We start from the raw sequence: 22,365 nt of genomic DNA on the forward strand, positions 1-22,365 counted from the left end.
TTAATTTCTGTCAGGGTAGCAAACATGATTTGGCCTCCCCTCCCCGCTGTAAAAGGTGATAGTTTTAAAACTGTGTATGTTGCTGCCTAAAATTATCACCCGGCCCTGAGGGGTTAATATCATAATTTTATAAAACTGTTTATACAGTCGACACATCTTATTAGAATCATGGATAATGTTATCATTCAGCTATTGTTATCATTTTGCGTGGAAGTTTGATATGGACTGATATCATAACATGGGAAAGAATTTGTTTATAGGCAAGGTTTCATTATGGGCAGTTTAAAGTATACAGTATTTGCTAAAAAAAACTTGCTCATGTGCAACTTATACATTCAAGTTCTTGCCAAAAGATTATTCCAGCAAGCAAGTGCAGTGATACTTTGGCTTACAAAAGGTTCTGCTAATGAAGATTTATTTTTTTAAACACTCTTCTGCCTTAGTTAACAAACATATCAGTTGATATGGATGTATGCTGTAATATAAAATATCCATGTTGTGAGCTAAATTGCTCCATGCCAATCCGAATGAGTAACGTTCACTAGAGCCAAATTAATTTATTTTCCCTTTGGAATCATTTTCTAGATGCTTCTCACTTTCTCGTTTAGAAAGATTTTGAACCATTTCATGTGAGATGAATGATTAAGCTGAAAGAAAATGAAATTTAAAAACTCTCAGAATTTGATGAATAGTTTCAGTGGATATGGTAAAACTCTTAATATCAAACTGTTTAGTCTGGGCATTCTAGAAACTTGTCTTTTCCATCTGTATGTGTGTGAGAGAAATGAGCTGACTTTATCACATAACACACCACCTCACACACTTTTATTTATCACTATGGCCCATGAATCCGACTACATAGTATACAATTAAAAGATATTCAGTTTTTCATCTTCCTTTAAATTATCCTTCATCCAATTGTGCAGTTATTTTTCTCAGCCTTAAGTCAATATTTACAGGGGTGTGCAATGACTTATAGCAGAGTAATATAAGTGGATAACATTTCTACTTGGATAAAGTGCACAAGATAAGCCAGATAATAGATTAAGATAATAAATGCTAATAAAAATAGCTAGACTATATTCTACTGAACCTCCTACCTCTCCAATACACAATCAACTATGGATCTACTATATAAAAGGGAAATTTTCCCAGAATCCCCTGGGCTTACTCTGATTGGAAGATAATGAGTGATGTCACATAATTGCTAATTTACATATACTGATGACACTTTCTAAAAATGTATATGTATCAATATTATCTCTTCAAACAAACTCAAATTAAACAAATATTATCTCTAACTCGATAACTACACAAATTGTAAACATAAATATAATATATATATACTTCATTTGAGCAAAAATATATAGTTTTTCAATCTAACAGAACTCTGTGCCACATTGCGCCAATATTAACATCTTGCGCCATCCTGCTCCAATAGTGTATTTTCATATTTTTCTGTGCCAAATAACAAAATAGCAAATTTCATCTTAGTATTCCCGGAATTTTGGAAAAGGATGGCAAAAAATTTTGTTTCTACCTGCTGCGAAACAATTCTCTCCAAGAAAAGCGTGTTTTATTCATCTGTACCACTTTCCCTCTTTCCATGTTCCGCAGTCGGGCTTTCTCGTGATCTTGAAAAATAAGAGGTCTCTGTTGCAAAGTAGTTTGACGACACTGCGAAGTACAGTATTGGGAAAAAACTCAAGGTTTAATCATGTGTGCTTTTCACGCTTTGCAATCCCTACAGAGATATTTTTTACATTTGAACGAAAATTTTCAATCAAAAAATATCTAATTTTTATTTACCCTTCCCAACTTTACCCCAAAACAGTTTATTTTTTTATGTGCTAAAAGCATGTCGAACTGATAATCTATCTGGTCTCTCGTTGAAAGAGTTGCTAGAAGTCCAGAAAAATTTGCGAAATTAGAGAGAAGGAAGCACATTTTTTTTTCGAATTTTCCCGGCAAGTTCCCGCACTTGACATTGTCCCCAAAAATTGGATTGGGATAACTGTGCGGTCCCTTATTTAAACTATCGGCTCTTCATTGGGCTTTCCATCACTAAATTCCCAATAATGTCCGTGATCGTGCAATTGAAGATGGTTTGCAATGGTCTTTCAGCTTTAAAACACAAATATGTGAGTCAGTTTCAATTTTCAAAAAAATAAAGAAAGTCGCCACTGCAAGCAGTAGAAATCACTAGTCGATCGCCATTGCGTCAAATCCCGATGTTTCATGAAAAAAGTTTTATTCCTGGGGTAAAAGAGCAAGTCAGCCAAATTACGAATGCTAGCCGAATAGCGAGTGCTAAATCACCAATGTCGCAAACAAAGTGTTGCTTATTCCGAAATTTTCTCCCATTTTTCAACAATTTCTCTCTGAGTATAAAAAAAAATGAAAACTAATATAGAAAATTTTCAGCCCACTTAAACTGCAGCTGTTCCAGACAGCAAATAAGTGAGCATTAAGCAAAAAGTGTGTCATTGTGTCATCTTAAATAGATTAGTGTGAAAATTCGTCAAGAAAATATAGCTACTTTGTTTTAAATAAATTTTTGTGTTTTTTTCTCATTTTTGTTATCAATCCCAAATATTGTTGCTTTGATTCATAGTTTCCCAAATTTTTTGTTCTATCTCCCCTTTTTTAGAAATTGTTTTTCCTCTTATAGCCCTGTTACTCAAGTGATCCCATAGGATCCTATTTTGTACTTATAGGTTCTATTCCCCCTTGGGTCATTCCATCCCCCACCATAGGGAAACGCTGCTTTAATTCATTGCTTTTTTCTTGTAACTAGATATGGGATTAATATTCGGCTGCTATTCTGAATACAGAATAGCAGCCGAATTTTGCCGAATATCTGTGTAAATATTAAGTACATCAAACAAATTTTTAAAAAAATATTTTAATTGGAATTTTTCCTATAAATTTAAAATTTACTGATTTAATTTTTTATTACTTTATTAAATTTTATTAATTATTTTTAAATGTGGTGTATATCCTTTCCTATGATAAAGGTTATGTCAGGGAATTTCTATGACACTGAAAACATGAAATTGAAAATAGAATCCTATTGCAATAGAAAGTGGAAGTGAGCATGAATTACACAAGTTCATAGCTGCCAAGTTTCCCGGACTTTCTTGGAGGCTCCCAAATTTTTATTCTGTCTCCCAGACTCCCGAAAAATTCTTATATCTCCCGAATTTCAACCGTGATTGTAAGAAGTCCCTACTTTTGGGGAAAAAAATTCCCAAGGAATTTTACCGGGAAACAGACTGTTGGTTTTTTTTTTTATGCCTGAAATTATATCACAAGCGTAATGTAATTGTAATGAAATGTAAATGTAAATTGTCACCATTTCGTCAAATCACAAAAAATATTTCATTTTCTGGACGGGGGAGATGGACAAAATTCGCCAAACAGCCAGCGTTAATGCAGCCTTTCCACTTCCGAAATTAGCGAGATGATTTGTACCTGCTTTGACTATATTTCCCGTTGAGTCTGTATACGTCCCGTTTTGGGACGGATGACATGCTTTTGTTTGTTCTCAAGATTTGATTTGAGAGTTGTAATGACAGGTAATTTAACCTACTGGTTGGCCATGATTGATGACTTGGCGCTAATCGGCGATGATTTGCGCGATGTCACGTTTCTGCAAAGGGAAAAAATCCCTACAATTTAACTTTTATTAATGAAAAATCCCTTAGTTGTTTTTTGAAAATCCCTTTTATATTTACTTTAGTGCAGAATTTGGATGTTCCCGAATTCTCATCCTCCAAAGTTGGCAGCTATGCAAGTTCACTAACTAAAAGATGTACCTAGACAAGATATGTATTGAGCTACTGAAAAAGGCAAAAAAGACAAAGCACATCTAAACAGGGAAAAATTAGAAAATAAGTCATAATTTAACCCATTAGCTGCCACAATCCCCGTCTGGGGATTTTGAAATTTTACGTGCTTTACGTTTAAAACTTTTTGTGCATATATATAACTTATCCAGCAAAAAATTTCGAAAAGAAAATTAGGCAGTTAATGGGTTAATGCATTACTAGTTGAGAGCAAATGTTGTTGACATGTTTTCTTAATTAGATGTAAAATTGTAACAAGTGTTAAAAAAAATTTGGTTTTTTTTTTCCGTATTATTAAAATACAATGTATCATGGTTAAATTTGATTATCGTTATCATGGCAATAGAAATCCCTCAATTAGCAGTTTTTAATATTTATTTAAATAATAAATTGCATTATATTAAAGTTCAATATCAATCATTTGAAATCTACTCTACAATGTAAAATCACAAACTCAAAAAGGGCCCGTTTCTATGCAATGAAAATTAGTGATGATTTTATGTAACGGAAGTCGGTGACGTTTTTTGAGTGACAGAAATCAGTTAAGTTTTTGTATTACGGAAGTCGGTTGCAATTTTAGGTCAAGTTTTCATTCAACTCCTGAACACATCGAGAACTGGTTGACTTGTGCTGCATTGGTTATTGTGGTGCACTGAAAATGATGGTGCATTGCTGATTGCGGTTAATTGCATATTGTAGTGCATCTCGGGCTGTATCATGTAATATTACTCAATATTACATGTGCTCATTGTAAAATTGTAATGCAGCATTTAATGCGTATTATGTGCTGCAGTCCCGTGATTCAAGGATTAATTCAACAGGCAATAATTATTGAACAAGGCACGTTCCAGATGAAAACATTTATCACTGCAACACACTTTAAACACATTATACGTTGGAGTTCAATAATAATTTTAAAAAAAAACATGTTAGTTCTGAAATGTTTTTTCGTAGAGTTCAATAAAAAAAAACATGTTAGTTCTGTAATCGACAACTACACTTTGATTCGCAAAATAACAATAAAGGTCTCACCCAATACAGCCAAGGATCAACTACTATTATCAGTGAGACATCATAGAACATCTCGTAAGTCCTACGTCGAGAATGGAGTGTCCCATTTTCAAGTGAGGTGGATGGTGTTGATCACGCGAGAAAGTTCACTTCAGGAACCTATAGGAGACTGAGCACCTTTCCGAAGTTGCAGGATTGTTAATTAAACGTAAAAATACAATAAAAAAATCCTTTCAGAGAGATGATTGATTATATAATTGAGTAATACTATTAATATAGAATGCAAAAAACCAACGATGTTCACTAAAAATACCCGGAAATTCATTGGCATTTATTTCCGTGTATTTTTAACGAATATCGTTGGTTTTTTGCATTCTACATTGCTAAAAAGGTAATTCTATCATACTATTAATATAATACTATACTTAAGAATGAGTCGATTAAGAATGAATTTTGAATTGAGTAGAATCACTCTTCAAAGGTCGTATGAAAATACATCGTTTTCTTTCAAGGAAATCACTACATAAGTCAACGTAAAAAAAAAATTCAAGTTAAAAAAATAAATTCTAATAAATTTTCTACTAAACTGCCACCATCGCAAGAAGAAATTTCTATCATCCGATGCTGAAGAAGCGTGTATTCCCCCCCCCCATCCGTATATTCTTTGCAATATTCGAAAGAGAAACGATGCTTGTTTTCGGAGATAGTACCAAAATTTCCCTTTTATCCGTATTGTCATAATCAGCGCGGTTATGGATAGCGCTCTTGATAAACATTAATAGAAAGCATAGGCACGGAAACCTAGAAAGCTGAGGCCCTTTGAGCCTCTCTCCCCAATACAATTTTTAAGGGGGGGTACTGAGCCCCCCCCCCCCATTAATTTCTAAAAATTAAATGCAATGCACATTCTCTCTGTCCTGCGTACACGCTTGAGTCTCGTGTATACGGGACGACAAGCAACTTTATGCCTTCCTCTTCCCCCCCCCCCCCCACAATATTTTTTTCATGTCGGCGCCTCTGATAGATAGTACTGCCCAAGTGGGGCTTACTTAAGTCATGAAAATCGGTCAATATTAGGGGATTTAGTAATATCAAAATTTTGATGAAAAAAAAATACATTATCGTACTTACGGCGTGGATTCAACAAACATCATCTTCCGCATTACATTAATTTCTTTTCGGACACCATCGAAATTACAAATACAAACACAAAGGCCTCAAGAGGCAAATCGCCCAACGAGGTGGCTGAAGCTGATATGCATGTTTGAACCATGAAATGGGTCCATCCATTGTGTAACAAACACTTAAGATATGTCACTTTTTTGCACGAAAGTTCAAGACTGCTCGTCTGTAATTCATATTTTGGTACTTCCACACATGTTATCTTTGGGTTTAAGTAATTCACGAATTTGAACGAATACATTACAAAAATTTTCTATTACAAAGTTCCTCAAAGTGAGCGTCGGGGTTCCTAGTGGTGTCGTGATGAGCTGTTGACCATTAATGTTTGTGTCTGTTCCCAAGCGGTTCTTTTATAAAAAAAAAAAAAACCCAGCATGCAAAAAAGGCCATAGCCGTAGGTGAATGAACAGTGATGATAAAATTATGCCCCCACCTGCATCCTGCCTCAGGGTCCTGAGGCTAGGCTCTTTTCACAATTTGTATTGAATTTATGAGGTGAAAAAAAGAAATGATGAGAATTGTCTCGGGGCCCTGAAACCAGCTGCACTTTTTTGGGGGAGGATAGCTCCAATAATGAATATTCATTAGCAAAACCAGTCATTCCCAGATGGTGTTGAAATCTGCGACAGAAGGCTTTATCGATCAATTACAGTTACAATACAACTGGAATGTACAGCGCATATTCGGGGGGGGGGACACTTTAACTCTGCTTTCTTAACAGATAAAATGAGTAAAACTACTGTGTGCAAATATTCTTAGTTTTTTTTTTCGCCCATAGGCATGGATATTTACGAAGGCTTTCTTCGGAAAAGGGTTCCAGTCTTCGAAAACTTATTTTATCCTCTTGTCCTCCCATCGCCCCCTTATGCCCATTCGTAGCCTCCCAATCGCGTCTGTAGCTGGTATCGCCCCCTTGAATAGTCCCATCGTCCAATTTGGGAAACACTGGTTTAAACCAAGTGGTTGTTAAAAAAAAATCAGTCCGGTTTTTTTTTTTAAAATCACATAAAAGTGGCCTAAGTTTAATTTTTTGCCTTGAAAAATATATTGGTTCATTATTAGCTAAAATCATTCATTCTTATCACATTTTATATTCTTGGGGTATATTCTGATGGTACATCTTTAAATGGTATAAGATGATATAAGTGGTTTTTTCAAAATAAAATCTCATAAAAGTGACCTGAATATAATTTTTTTTTATATTAAGTATCTTTGTAGCTTAAAGTTATATATAAGCCAAAATTTCTCATTCTTGCCACATTTCTAACTATTTTCTGCATTCTGATGCTCTATATCTTTAGCAAATTCATGAATAAAAATTGCATTATATATCTTGATGTAATGGTGATATTATCTCACAAGGTTGTTTGTTTTTTTTCCTTCACAAAGAAACAGCAACAGTAGTGACATCATTATGCTAGGAACAGATGGTCTTATAATCCAATAAAGACACAAGCTGCCCCTAAAGGACAAAGATCAGTGTACTAGTAATTACATTTCCTCATAGACATTTTCATTTTCTTTCCCATACATAAAAAGTAGCACAGCTTATACGGTATGTCACCCAGTCTTAAAATTCAGTAGTTTTTTCATACTTTCACCTTTAATCCCAGTTAATCAAAGTTCGTTAGTAACAGCTTAATGGAAAATAATCAGCAATGTACAGGGTGATTATAATGAAGCTGGGCTGGAAGAGATCTCGGCAACAGGATAAGTCCAGTGGCAAAGTTCTGGCGTTCATTCATTCAGGGTGATTATAATTAAAGTTTTGATTCCAAAACTGTACAATAAGAGCTACTGGTCAGAATGACTTAAAAATGTGCATGGGACTCTGGAAATTTCTTTGGGAAAAGAAAAAAGTGCAAGTAGATGATGCTATACTTGGCCAGCAATATAATCTGTTTTGCGCAACCACATTATTTCGACAGTTAGTTCAACAGCATCAGTATGTGGATAGCACCAGTGCTGTCTTAAGGCGTAGACCCACCCAGGCATGGCCCGGGGGATCTTAAGTGAAGAAATCTCACAAAAATGAGATCTGGTTGAAATTTTCGAGAATTTGTTTGGTAGGGCGTCAGAAAAATCAATTGGCCTGTGGGCCCATATTACTCTTAAGACGGCCCTGAACACAACTTTTATCAAGATGCACATCACAATACCAGCAAAGCAGCTGCTGAAGACCTATTTTGACAATAACAGGATGGTATGACACCTTGCCGGTCGCAGTTCACCTGACCGGTACCCTTGCAACTTTTGGATGTGGGAGGTACTTCAAAATGTTATGAGAACAGAGGCCAAATTGCAAACATTGGTGAATTGCTAGAACATCCACATCATGACCATGACATAGTCTGATCTGTTGTTGAAAATTTTTGTGCTTTCACCTCATTGCCAGATTACGATGTGGACATAATATCTATTTCTTGAGTAAGTTGTAGTTATTTGTTCAATTACTTCTTCTTTTTTTTTTGTGATGTTTCCATGAGTTATGAAATCTTGCAAATAAGTTATCATTTTGCTCTGAATGGCCATCGTTCCCATTCTGCAAGCAAATTTGAGTTGGATGAGTACAGTGTTGCTAATTTTACATTTTTAAGTATTCCCTTTTTTAAGTTCCCTTTGCCATATAAAATTCTATTGCTTCAGGAATATTCATGTGAATTTTCAAGTCATTCTGACAATGGCTTTTCTTCTACAGTGTTTTAAATTAGAACTTTAGTTATGATCACCCTGTATATCGTAAATCATTGTTAATTAATCTGCATTATTTATGCTTTATTAAATACATTATATTCACCTAATAGTCATCTATAAACTATCACAGTTTTTGTAAAATAGCTTCCTAATTAAGTATATTGAAAGTAACTGGAGAAAACACCCCTTTATATTATAGTTATAGTAACATGAACAATTTTCAAACATACAGTAATTCATTGAGTTCAGCAAAAAAATAATTAAATTGCAGAAGTTGGTTTTTATTAAAATGTAAGAAATATTCATAGGTTAATTAATATGGGAATTGTGTTAATTACATTAATATACATTTTATTTTAATTAATTATTAGAAGTTAACAATTTTTTAAAAAAATTATTGTTTTTAATGTTAATGCTATTTAAACCAAAAACGCCAGTTTTTTTAGCAACCCTGGCTGAACCTTTCCAATCATAGACCAGGATAGACACGATGCATATTCATCCACATTAGTAGAGTTAATTGAAAAATAAGTGTTCGGGAGTTTGTGGCAAGGCACCAGCAACCACCATCAAGCGAAGATCTCTCGATGATTAGAGATGAAAGTCCTTGGAAGCTAGTAAAGTTGATGTCTTAGACCCCAAGATAACTGGACGTCTAGATCAACACCTTCACCAATAATCAACTCTGGGTTTCCTCATCCAGAGCAGGCCGGTAGTTACTGTATCGGTGCTATAAAACTCGTAAAAGGCTATTAGACTTTCATTTACAGAACTTTTTGTGATAAAATAATTTCCGCTGAACCAGTCGGGAAATATAGAACAAGAGTTATTCAAGTTATGACATGACTTTTTTTAGTTTAACCACCTCAGCCAATCGTTTTGAGCTAACAAACAAGAAGTGATCGGAGTTAAATTGCAGTGATAAAAATATAGAGTGATCGTGACAACGTACGACCAGTGTTTAAAGGGAAAACTCTCGGCCGCATGTGTCGGTCACTTCAAGGTCATTTCATTTACATATGATCGCAGGCCAGCAACATCATGATTGGCCTTGATTGTTGCCACACGACCACCGCTGCCAATGAAAAACAACAAAAAGTAAACATTCGTGTATTTATGCGATGACGATTTTGGACTGTTACGCCGGACTGTCAAATACATCAAATATTCAATTCAAAAATAAACCTGCATGAAAAACCAATAAATCCCTCATTAAATACATTTTATACACTCAAATTATCAAATCCTTCATGAAATCACAATACAAAAATACGCAATATTCTTAGGGCCCTGCCCTACCAATCTTCCAAAAACCTCAAAAAATTTCCTCAACACTTAAAATCTCAAAACATTATTTCCCCAAAAAAACATGAAATGCACTATCCCCATCCCCTCCAAAATACATGAAATAACATTTTCCCCCAAAATACACATTATATATACTAATTTCAACAGGCATCCCTCCCCTCGCCTAAAGGATCACGGAACTGGAGGAAAAGTCCTTTAGTCTCGTACATTTATACATTCAACATGACTATAATAATCAGATTTTTGCAAAACTTAGATTTGACTCTGATCACACGATCGCCCAAATTTTGAGGCATACTTTTTAAATCACTATTCATAGTTGAAGGGGAAAATTTTTTTTCCCTTTCCCGGGGGCCCATGGATACGTTACACTTTGCTTATTGTGATGCATCGCGTATTGTACTGTACTGCATATTGTTATGCATTGCGGTGTATCGTGTGCTGTATTGCTTATTGTAATGCAGTGCGTATTGTTTATTGTGGTGCATTGCTGATTATAGTGCATCTGCATCGCTTGTTTATCATATTTCAGTGGTTATGGCATATTGGTGTGCTTATTGTTGTGTGTGTTACATATTGTGGTATATTGCATTTTGTAGTACATAGTGTGCCCTATTGCTTATTATAATGTTATGCCTTCTGCTTATTGTGGTGCATTGCATATTATGCATCGATGAAGTATGTATTGCATATCGTAATGCATTATGTATTGTGTATTGTTATGCATAACGTGTTGTAGTACGTCATGTGCCATATTGCTTATTATAATGCCGTGCCTACTGTTTATTGTGCTGTATATCTTACTGTGGTGCATTGCTGATTGTGGTGCAATGCGTATTGTTATGCATCATGTATTATAGTGCATTGCATGCTGTGTTGCTTATTGTAATGCAGTGATTATTCCATATTGGGGTGCATTACGTACTGTGCTGTATTGCTTATTGAGTGCATAATGTGCTGTATTGCTTATTGTAGTGCATAATGTGCTGTATTGCTTATTGCAGTGCATAATGTGCTGTATTGCTTATTGCAGTGCATAATGTGCTGTATTGCTTATTGCAACACAGTGCTTATTGCATATTGTGGTGCATTGCGTAATATTGTGCTTTGCTTAATGGGATACATTGTGTACTGTGGTGCATTGCATATTGCAGTGTGGTGCATGCTGTATTGCTTATTGTAATGTAGTGTTTATGGTGTATTTTGGTGCATTATACATTATGGAACTTTGCCTATTGCGATGCATCGTGTATTGTGCTGTATTGCATATTGTGGGTGCATTCCTTATCATGGTGCACTACTTATTTTGCTGTATTGCTGATGGTAGTGGTGCATTGGCGATGGTGGTGCATTGCGTTTTGTGCTATATTTCTCATTGTTGTGCACTGCATATAGTGGTGGATTGAGTATTGTGCTTTATTGTCAATGTTGGTGCTTTGCGTTTTGTGATATACCACATATAGCGGTTCATTCCCTATTGTGATGCACTGCATATAGTGGTGCATTAATCGTTGTGCTGTATTGCCTATCATGGTGTATCACGTGTGTATTGTGGTGCATCGAGTATTATGCTGTAGTATGGCAGTGCATTGCTTATTGAAATCAGAGTGAGAAACTGAAAATTGAATGTTTATTTTGCTTTATAATTAAAGAAGACGTGATGAGTAGTTAGGTCTATTGGAGGAGTTGTAGGGGTGGGGGTTGGATGCATCAGTGGGGGTAATAATAATTTCATTTTTAATTAAAAAACCAATTTTATTTATAATTGTGATGAATTTCAAGAAAATTGATATTTGGCCGAAGCATTAACAGAACATTCGGTTATTTGGCCAAATCACTAATTGTCTCATCCCTACTTGTAAGAATAATTTTTTTGTTCCAATTTATAGCTGCTCCAAATTCTATATTTTCTTGCTTCGAAAACTACTCTAAAATGGATTTCCCTTCCCATCCCGGTGTTGGGCTTTTTACAATTTTTCTTAATTTTTTGTGAAAGTTATTTTGAAATTTTGGCTATTTCTGGAACAAATTAAACAATTTTCCATTGAAACCAATGGGGAAATAATGTTTCAGCTGATGAATATGATTCCGGAATGAATTAGTTTCATTAGCTGAGGTGTCCAAATGTATCTGGGCTAAAGCATGAAATCCCTTTCTGTTTTCGCAATTTACCCTGCAAAGATGTGTATATTGTAACCCATTTTTGTGGTAGTAAACTAAAACTGTGTTTCAGTTACACCATTACAAAAGTTCATTTATTTACACTGCAGAAATTGTCTAAGGTCATGTTACGTGTGATTTAACAATGTTTGGATTTTTGTTCAAGAGTCCCTCCACTAAAAACTAAATGAAATAAACAAAAGTGTATTATTGTTTAAAAGATGTAACAATATTTATTTTCATCTCAAAAGTCATATTTTTTGTTCACCTTGTGAGATTGAGGAGTTAAAAGTTTATGATTCACTGATCTTTAGGCTAACAAATATGCTTCATATTTTTTCTTTATAAACAGCAATGGAGGTTATTACCTTACCTTGCATCCTGCTACACTATGTATCACTTTACTGCTTGTTACAATAGAGATCTCATCAATTTGAAAATGAAAATGATGTTTGGAGAAAAATCAGATGTAGAGGCAAGTTTTTTTTTCTAAATTAAAAAAATATATATATTATGTGTATAATAATATATCAATCATTTTCAATCCACTGCTGGGTGAAGCAGTCTCCTCTAAATTCTTCCATGTTATTCTGTCTGATGCTTTAGCCATCCAGTTGACTCCAGCTACTTTTCTGATCTCATCAATCTATCTTGTGTGGGGACGCCTTCTCAAACATTCAACACCACGGGAATACCAATCTCGAATACTTGTGGTCCATCTGTTGTCTTGTCTTCTTGCAATATGTACAGCCCATTCTCATTTTAGACATTTAATTCTTCCCATGATATTGTATACCTTTGTGTGGTTCCTTATCCAAGTGATTCATTTTCTGTCTCTCCTTGTGATGCCTAGCATACATCTTTCCATGTCCCTTTGTGTTGTCTGTAGCTTTTGTATTGTCTTGCTTGTGAGTGCCCATGTTTCAGCTCCATAATTCAGTGCTGGTAGCACACAGTGGTTAAACACTTTTCTTTTCAGGCATAATAGCATGTCGCTCTTCAGAATTACACAATTTTTGCCAAATGTGCTCTGTCCAATCCTGATTCTTCTGTTTATTTCATTAATGATTCCGTTGTCCATTGTAATTTCTTGTCCCAGGTATACATAGCTTACTACTTCTTCTATCTCTTTGTTGTTGAGCAAGATTGTCCACTTCAATGCAAAGGGGGTTTGAACATGACTTTAGTCTTTTGCAGATTCATTTTCAATCCCACCTGAATACTTGTCTTCGCCAGTTCTTGTATCATTTCTTCTAGTTCGTCTGCTGATAACAATAATGTCGTCTGTAGAATGCAAATAGTTGAGAAATTCTCCATTTATTTTAATTCCTTTCTCATTCCAATCCAATTTCTTGAATACTACTTCTAAAACAGCGGTAAAGAATTTTGGTGAGATATTATCACCTTGTCTGTGACTCCTTCGCCGTGAGAAATAGAAATCCCAACAAAAGTGGGAAGTGCGGCTTATACGGTGAAAATTAAATATTAATTTAATTGAATTAATTAATTAAATATTTCAGGTTCTTATGGAGATACTGTAATGGGGCAGATAGAAATTTACCGTTAAAGATAGGCTCACTGTAATTTGGGGAATATCATACAAACCGAAATTTTTCCACATGATATTGAAATTTTATCACAGAAAAAATCAATTATTTAATATTTCAAATTTTTATAACTGAATTTTCAAATATAATTAAACTTTTATATGCAGTTAAATTTGTAAATGTAATTGATATTGTAATTTTAATTTCAATGACCTTTCTGCATTGACAAAAATTAATTATTTTCAGTTAACTGCGTGTACACTTTTGTTCATGTTTTTATTTCACGTGTAAGACAAAAACCTACATACAAGCTCGCGTGGAACATGTACAGTGAAGAATCGACGGTTCGACGAATTGATTCTGCGCTGTAATACATAAATTGACGTCACGACGAATTGACACTGCGGCAAACTTGTACAGCAACGAATTGAAGCTGCGACGAATTGGATCTGCGACAAACTTGTACCGCGACGGATTGACACTGCGACAAACTTGTACCGCGACAGATTGACACTGCGACAAACTTGTACCGCAACGAATTGGCACTGCGACAAACTTGTACCGCAACGAATTGGCACTGCGATGAATTTGTACCGCGACAAATTGAGGCGCGGCGAGTTGAGTGCGACAAATTTACCGGCTACGCTCGAGCACCCACACTCTCTGGTAGAACGAGGCAGAGCACCCACAGAATTGATCCAGAGATAAAAACCTCCTATATAGATTTCTGATTTTTTTTTTAACATAAATATCAAACACACACAAAAAAAAATTAAAATTAAAATAAAAACAGCCTGTTTCCTTAGTCTTGAAATCTTGCTGGAGTCCCAGTTGTCATCGCAATTGATAGAGCCTGCCGATACAACAAACATGTTACTGTAGTGCGCTCTCCCCCCCCCCCCCCCATGTTTTTTGGCTAAGGGATGGAGGGTATCCAGATGCATATGTTTTGGTGTGGCGTCAGAACCGAGGGTGCTGCTCCTGCTTGAGCACCCACAGTGTTTTGCAGTAAACAAAAACCTAACAAAAAATGAAAAATCTATTTTTCTTTATCCTATACGTCTTGCTCTACTTTTCCAGTGGTTATTTGTACAGCTTCAGGCACCTACGATGGGTATATTTGGTGCTTGCACTCACTTTTTTTTCACCGTTTCTGTCCACGCAGGCAGGTCTGGTGCCCCGGGCGCTGAAATTCAGGGCCACAGAATTCATTCTTTAACTGCTTCCTCTACATGCAAAGGGTGCCCAAATTCCGGCTTGCCCCGGGTGACAAAGTATCTAGGGGGCACGGTAGCCCGGTCGATAAGATGCTCGCCTAAAGTACCAAAGGATGTTTAGAGGTGTCGCGAGTTCGATACCCAGTTCGTCCTTGTCAGAAAACTTTCCTGACACAGGGGTACAACAAAAAACGGCGACTTGACCGCAGCAAAAATTGCTACCGCAGGGAGTCCCCCATCGAGGGGTTAGCGCACCAACCCCTCGACGAGTATAAAAAACAAGCCTGCCGTTCGGAATCGGCAATAAATTGTAGGTCCCGGTCTAATTAGCCCTCGTGTGCAGAAAATGACCGTGGTGCGACAAAAATGATCAATGATCAACAAAGTATCTAGTTGTGGCCCTGCATGCAGGAGTCCTTTCTTTTACCTCAGGGTAAAAGTATTTTATGATACACTGGTGAAATAAATTAAGAGAATTAGCATATTTTATCGAATTTCATGAAAAGAACTGAACTGAATGTAAAACTTTTGCTTCTAGACAAAAATGCAAATCTTGTACGTCAAATACGTAAGCGTACACATGTGTGTAGGCGGAGCCAGTAGAGAAACAGGCTTTATAAGCGCGCATAAGTTAAGACACATTTCGTTCGCTAGCACACCTAGGCGAATTTGTTGGTGTTATTTTGCAGCAATCAGTTAATTTCAAATTGTAACAGTAAAAATGAGTAACCACCAACGTTTAGATGATGGAATGAGGTGGCGAATTGTGGGGAGGTTAGAAGCAGGCCAATCTCAAATCCAGATTTGTAGAGTGTTCAATTTAACGCCCAGCATCGTGTGTAACTTATGGAAACAGTTCCAGGATACCGGATCCATCGTGAGAAAGCCTGGGCAAGGTCGTCCAAGAGCCATGACGCCCAGAGAAGATTGCCATTTGTCTATTATAGCAAGGGGTAACAGGTGTGCTACAGCTTCTCAGCTCTCTCGTGTCTTGTATGCAGCCACAGGAACCCGTGTATCAAGGGCGACTGTTTCCAAAAGACTTCATGAGAGAGGGTTGTTTGCAAGAAGACCTGCTGTTTGCGTCCCGCCCACTTCTACGGACAGGAGAACCCGTTTATCATGGTGCCGAGAGCGTAGAGATTGGAGTATGGATGAATGGGCGACCGTTCTCTTCACTGATGAGTCCCGGTTCAGCCTAAGCACAGATTTTCCCGTACGTTCATATGGAGAGAACCAGGGACCCGCTACCTACCCTCCAATGTCTGCGAAATCGACCATTATGGCAGAGGAGGTTTAATGGTCTGGGCAGGCATCATGTTGGATTGCCGCACACCGCTCCATGTCTTTGAAAGAGGCACTGTGACTGGTGTGAGGTATAGGGCTGAGGTCTTGGGGCCCTATGTTCGATTTTTCAGGGGTGCAGTTGGCCCTGAGTTCATTTTAATGGACGATAATGTGAGGCCACATAGAGCTCTTCTGCGCGACGATTTTCTAGAGAGTGAGGATATTTGCCGGATGGATTGGCCAGCCAGATCTCCAGACCTTAACCCTATAGAGCATGTCTGGGATGCTCTGGGGAGGGCAATTGCAACTCGCAACCCCCCCCCCCCTCCAGGAACCATCCAGGGAATGAAAACAGCACAGCATTGCTGAACGAGTGGGGCCAATTGCCACAGGAAATGATAAACTGCCTTATTTCAAGTATGAAATCACGCTGCGAGACCTGTATATCTGTAAGAGGGGACCATACCCATTATTAACCCTTTTTTTTTTGTTCTGCAACTGCTGTTTCATACTTTCCGACTCCAACGAGTGTTACGCACAATCATGCGTGTGTATTACAATTATTGAATGGTTATTTGTTTTGTATTGTATCAATGTATGTACATATCAAATTTCATTAAAATCGGTACAGTAGTTCTAGAGATAATCGACCAAGTCTGCAAATTCTCTTAATTTCTTACACCAGTGGAAATGAAATTCTGCTTTTTTTTTATGGGGTGATGCGGACACACGTCTCAGTCGAATAAATGAATGCCTGCAAAGATTTTTTAAGGAAAATTTGTCTCCTTGCTTATGACTGATACCGGCAAATGTTGGCGTAGAGCCAAGATTATAGTGTTATTTCGCTGGAAAAAAATTTAACCCCCCCCCCCTCCCGAAGGAAAAAAAAGCTGACACCCCCCCCCCCTCGAGAAAATTCAGTGCACTCCTATGCCGGCAGATATGGGATAATTTGGTTATAAGGTCTTGACAAGTGGTGCAATTGTGCATGCATTTATTTCCTTAGACCAGCGGTTCTCAACCGGTGCTCCGCAGAGGCCTTGGGGCTCCATGTGCACTTGGGGAAGGGATCCGCAGTCACTCGAAGAAAATAAAATAAATCAGTAAATTTGATAAATAAATAAAAGAGGCGAATCTACAGAGCTCTGTCATAAAAATTATACATTAAAAAGAGCTGCGCAAGTAGATAAAGGCTAATATCTGCTGCTTTAGCCTGCTCATCAAGGCAAGTCCTCTGAGTGTTTCGTCCTTATTTCATTTGAAGCCGCTAGGTAAGCAATAGTTCCATTTATACAATATCAAGTGGTTCTCAAGTGTTTGCCAACCACAACTCCTTCGTGCATGGCCCCTCCAGGATGTGGAGGCCATGAGATTGTGAGGGCGCAAAAGATGCCAGCCCCTAGAATGGTATCTTTCACGGGGCCCCTTTATAATGAATTTATAACGTGAAAACAAAAAAATAATGAGAATCGTCCCGGGCCCAGGGCTGGAGCCCTGTCAGCCCCACCCTTGCGAGGGCCCTGGTCGTAGCCATCGTTTCTCCTCTGTCTTTTAGAAGTGCTGAAAGAAATCAATTTAGAGCATGAAACAGGCACGCATCAATGTTGCAAAGTCACAGTGACACCCACTGGGAACCGCAACATGCACTTTTTAGAACCACTGAAATCTAAATTTGTTTATGTAAAAAAAAACTTTATTACATTAATGTATAGCAAAAGACTCTATATTGGGCAGGTGCAGCTCGCTAATAGGGTTTCAGCTCGGGGGCCCGGGACGATTCTCTTATCATTTTTTTGTTTTACACATTGCAAATTAACTATAGAAGGGCACATAAAAAGTTTGTCTGAGGCTCTGCTGCTGGATGAGAGAGGCCATAGAGAGGATACAGGGAATATCTTCCGAAAAATCTTGCAATACTAACCTTAAAAATTAACATTTTAAGATCAAATAATTTAATTAAAATATCATATATAATTTTTTTTTTTTCGCTACATACCAATATAGAGAAAGAAATATATTGACCAGACCTAGGCAGTTGCGAAAGGTGCGATCGCACCTGGCTGCAAAATTTAGGGGGCTGCAATTTTCGTTAAAGAAATCCTTTTCTTCTGAAATGGGAAACATGATTTTTTTTTTCTCTCCTGAAACTTACATTTCATGGGAGAAGAAACAGCTTCCAGTTTCAAACCCTGATAACACCAAAAAGTGTTCGTGGTCAACTTTCACAGTTATAATTAGTGAAGGAATTCCAAAGAGCATATGCAAAGACGGGGTCTTTCAGTTTGACCGACATCCCCTTGGGTGCCAGAAAGCGGAAGTAGCAGCGGGTATATTTGTGTGGGTAAATGGTACGTAGGTATGGGTGAAGTAACTCCAAAGAAGCAAAGAAAATTTTGAAACCATTGATATTTCTCTTTCTTCTTTTTTTTTGAAGTTCTTTTATTTTCCCCAACCCTAAAAATGCTATTAAACGATCAGTGAAGTTCGCTGACAACCAGCTGTAGATTTTTTGGTTGCCCGATTTTGCCAATGGCCAATTCTTTATTGTGATATTAATAGCATGATTGTGCCTACAGCAATGGCATTGCACTAATTTCCTTAGTCGTCGTCGTCTTTTTTTTTACATGTTAGATAGCGAGTACAGTACTACCTATGTTTACTGCAATATCGATGGCTCAGCGCAGTGCCCCTAGTAGCCGTGATGCACACTTTGAGAACCATTGGTGTGAAGATGAAGTACAAACATAATTACTGTATCGAAGATCTAGGCATTTCATATTTGGATTTTCCAACAGGCGAATTCACTAGATAGTAGTAAGATTCATATAATTCGTTGTTAAACGAAACTGTTATCAGTAGAGCCTGGATTATATTTTGGCCTTTTTTAGCATTAATGCATATAAATGCATAAAATTAAAGAATTTTCAGTATAAGTGCATATTTTTGAAGGTTTATTTAAGCTCACTTAATTTTTTTTATAATTTTTCAAATATTCTTCATGATATTTTCAAAGTATCAGTTTTTTTCCCCGTAGGTGAAATTTAGTGAACTAATATAAACTGAAGAGCCAGAAGAACTGGCACAGGCATGCGTATGCAAATAAAGAGATATGGAACCATTCAGAGTACGGCGCTGCTGTTGGCAACGCCTATATAACACAACAAGTGTCTGGCATAGTTGTTAGATCGGTTACTGCTGCTACAATGGCACGTTATCGAGATTTAAGTGAGTTTGAATGTGGTGTTATAGTTGGCGCACGAGAGATGGGACATAGCATATCCGAGGTAGCGATCAAATTTGGATTTTCACGTACGACCATTTCACGAGTGTACCGTGAATATCGGGAATCCGGTAAAAAATTAAATCTACGACATCGCTGCAGCCGGAAAAAGATCATGCAAGAACGGGACTGACGAGAATCATTAAACGTGACAGACGTGCAACCCTTCTGCAAATTGCTGCAGATTTCAATTCTGGGCCATCAACAAGTGTCAGCGTGCGAACCATTCAACGAAACATCATCAGTATGGCCTTTCGAAGCTGAAGGCCCACTCGAGTACCCTTCATGACTGCACGACAAAGCTTTACGCCTCGCCTGGGCCCGACAACACAGACATTGGACTGTTGAGGAGTGGAAACACGTTGCCTGGTCTGACGAGTCTCGGTTCCAATTGCTTCGAGCTGATGGACGTGTACGGGTATGGAGACAACCTCATGAATCCATGGACCCTACATGTAACAGGGGACTGTTCAAGCTGGTAGAGGCTCTGTGATGGTATGGGGCGTGTGTAGTTGGCGTGATATGGGACCCCTGATATGTCCAGATACGACTCTGACAGGTACGTAAGCATCCTGTCTGATCACCTGCACCCATTCATGTCCATTGTGCATTCCGACGGACTTGGACAATTTGAGCAGGACAATGCGACACCCCACACGTCCAGAATTGCTACAAAGTGGCTCCAGGAACACTCTTCTGACTTTAGACACTTCTGCTGGCCACCTAAATCCCCAGACATGAACATTATTGAACATATCTGGGATGCCTTGCAACATGCTGTTCAGAAGAGATCTCCACCCCCTCTTACTCCTACGGATTTATAGACAGCCCTGCAGGATTCATGGTGTCAATTACCTCCAGCACTATTTCAGACATTAGTCAAGTCCATGCCACGTCGTCTGGTGGCACTTCTGCGTGCTCGCGGGGGCCCTACACGATATTAGGCAGGTGTACCAGTTTTTTTTGGCTCTTCAGTTTATATTTATGAAGTATTTTACTAATATTAACCGTTTTATTGTAAGGCTATTTTTAGAGATATGTCAAAGTGTTGAATTTTTTTTACAAATAGTGTCGAAATTATTTTGTTACTGGTATTTTCGTTGAGTAGTTACAACAAACTAGAAATTAAATGCCTGAATAAAAATATGTAGAAGTTATTTGCATATGCAGTATATATATACGCATATACGTATTTCAATAAAAAAAATTTTTTATCACTATATTCAAAGCAAGGCCGTAACTAAGATATTTGCCACCCCCACAACTTTAAAATTTGATAATTTTGTAATGTTGTTCTTTGTTTCCACCTAAAACTGCCGTCCGGCGCAATTGCCCCCCACCCCCTAGTTACAGCCCTGTTCGAAGTACGAAATGAAATATTTTAATTTGGTATAAATTTTCATGATAAATTAATGATGTATTTCGGTGTCCAAGAGCTAGTTGCAGTTCTAAAGTTGGTGCATTTGACTGCTTGAAAATTGCTAGAATAGCCAAACCTCTTTTATGACAGCATACGCCATCACGCCAATATTTAATCTAATTATTTCAATTTTTGAAAACTAATTAGTAATTATTTAAAGTCTCATAATTTTTTTGGTTGGTGATTTCAAAAAATGAAGTCAGTTTAAATGTATTTATAAAAAATTTTAATCAGGAAAAATTCATTTTATTAGCTTCAAACTTTTAAAAAGGGGAAAAAGGGAAAAAGTAGAAATTAATTGGTCACCAGACTGTCTATTACCTTACCCTATCATAATTACATGCAAGTAACCATTGAAACATTTTGTATAAATTCAAAGATTTTACGTATTAAAATATTTTCATAGATTAGGCTCGTAGCAAAAATAATTATAAAGAAAAAACCATGACTTGTTTAAGATTCCAGTAATGAATTATTAGAAATTATTACTAAAGTATCGTATCACGGAAAAAAAATAAAAAATAAATTTATTAAGTACTGGAGTTGAAGAGTAAATCGATGATGAGAGATATATATTGTAGCAGCATATAAACAGGGATGGCTCTTACTGCTATAGGGAAAAGTATTAAATCAGGAGTAAAGAGAAATATAATTGCAGAAAAGTTTAGAGAAAGAAAGAATGTTTTTCGCGTCTGTAAAAACACTCGAACTATAGTGGTGCATTAATGACTCTCAGAGAAAACTAATTTTTTATGCATTTTTATCTAGCTAGGAACACAGTTGAGGATTTTCGGGATCGCTTCACTGATGCGGCTTATACGCCACAGTGGCGCGTAACCAATGTCGTCTCGCATGGTGAGACTATTGCCCCGAGGCTCAAGCCACCCATGGTATATAGAGAATTTATACAAAAATATATTTGTGCTTTTTTTTTAATATTTATTTTTACAAATACGTTTTCAGTTTTTGATATCCTTCAAGAGGGGGGGGCGCACTCCCATTCCGGGCTGATGCCTGTGTGAGCACCCACTGGTTGAAAAAAATTCAGACGCCCCTCCCTGACAATGTCTATTGAAATCCTATCTTCCCTTTTTTCATGTATCCTATAGCCTTCTACTTCGTACAAATTCTGCTCCATTTTCTTTTCTCTCCTGTTCCTTTTCCTCTGTTCCGATCCCTTTCTTCATCATGTTTGTATTAGAGTATTATGAAATTCCTCAACAATACTATTTCATTTCCATCCTTCGTGATGGTTCCATCTTTCCCTTTCAGTGCAAAAGTTTCCTTTCTCCCAACACACAGCTTTTGTTCTGCAGATTTTAAGCTCCTATTATTTTTCAGTGCTTTGTTTGCGATATTGTAATTATTAATAATGTATTAAAATATATATGTGATGCAAAAACCCAATCTT

The 22,365-nt window shown here is 37.1% G+C and overlaps 1 protein-coding gene across 5 annotated transcripts in view; it reads left to right on the forward strand.

The window, feature by feature from the left end:
• The window catches only part of LOC149076666 (peroxisomal acyl-coenzyme A oxidase 3-like), a 390,438-nt gene that overhangs the window by 191,173 nt on the left and 176,900 nt on the right, over positions 1 to 22,365 (forward strand). For all 5 annotated transcript variants that reach the window (XR_016194088.1, XR_016194089.1, XM_089244296.1 and 2 more), the window contains one exon: positions 12,556 to 12,678. Coding sequence is in view for 3 of the 5 variants with exons in the window: in XM_089244296.1 (XP_089100422.1) it covers positions 12,556 to 12,678 (123 nt within the window). In the remaining 2 variants the exon portion in view is untranslated. The remainder of the gene's footprint in view (positions 1 to 12,555; positions 12,679 to 22,365) is intronic.

This window comes from Pholcus phalangioides, unplaced genomic scaffold, assembly GCF_987345545.1.
Source record: "Pholcus phalangioides strain wild (caught in Gottingen) unplaced genomic scaffold, Ppha-v1.0 ptg000015l_1, whole genome shotgun sequence".
In the NCBI taxonomy this organism is placed as follows: domain Eukaryota; kingdom Metazoa; phylum Arthropoda; class Arachnida; order Araneae; family Pholcidae; genus Pholcus; species Pholcus phalangioides.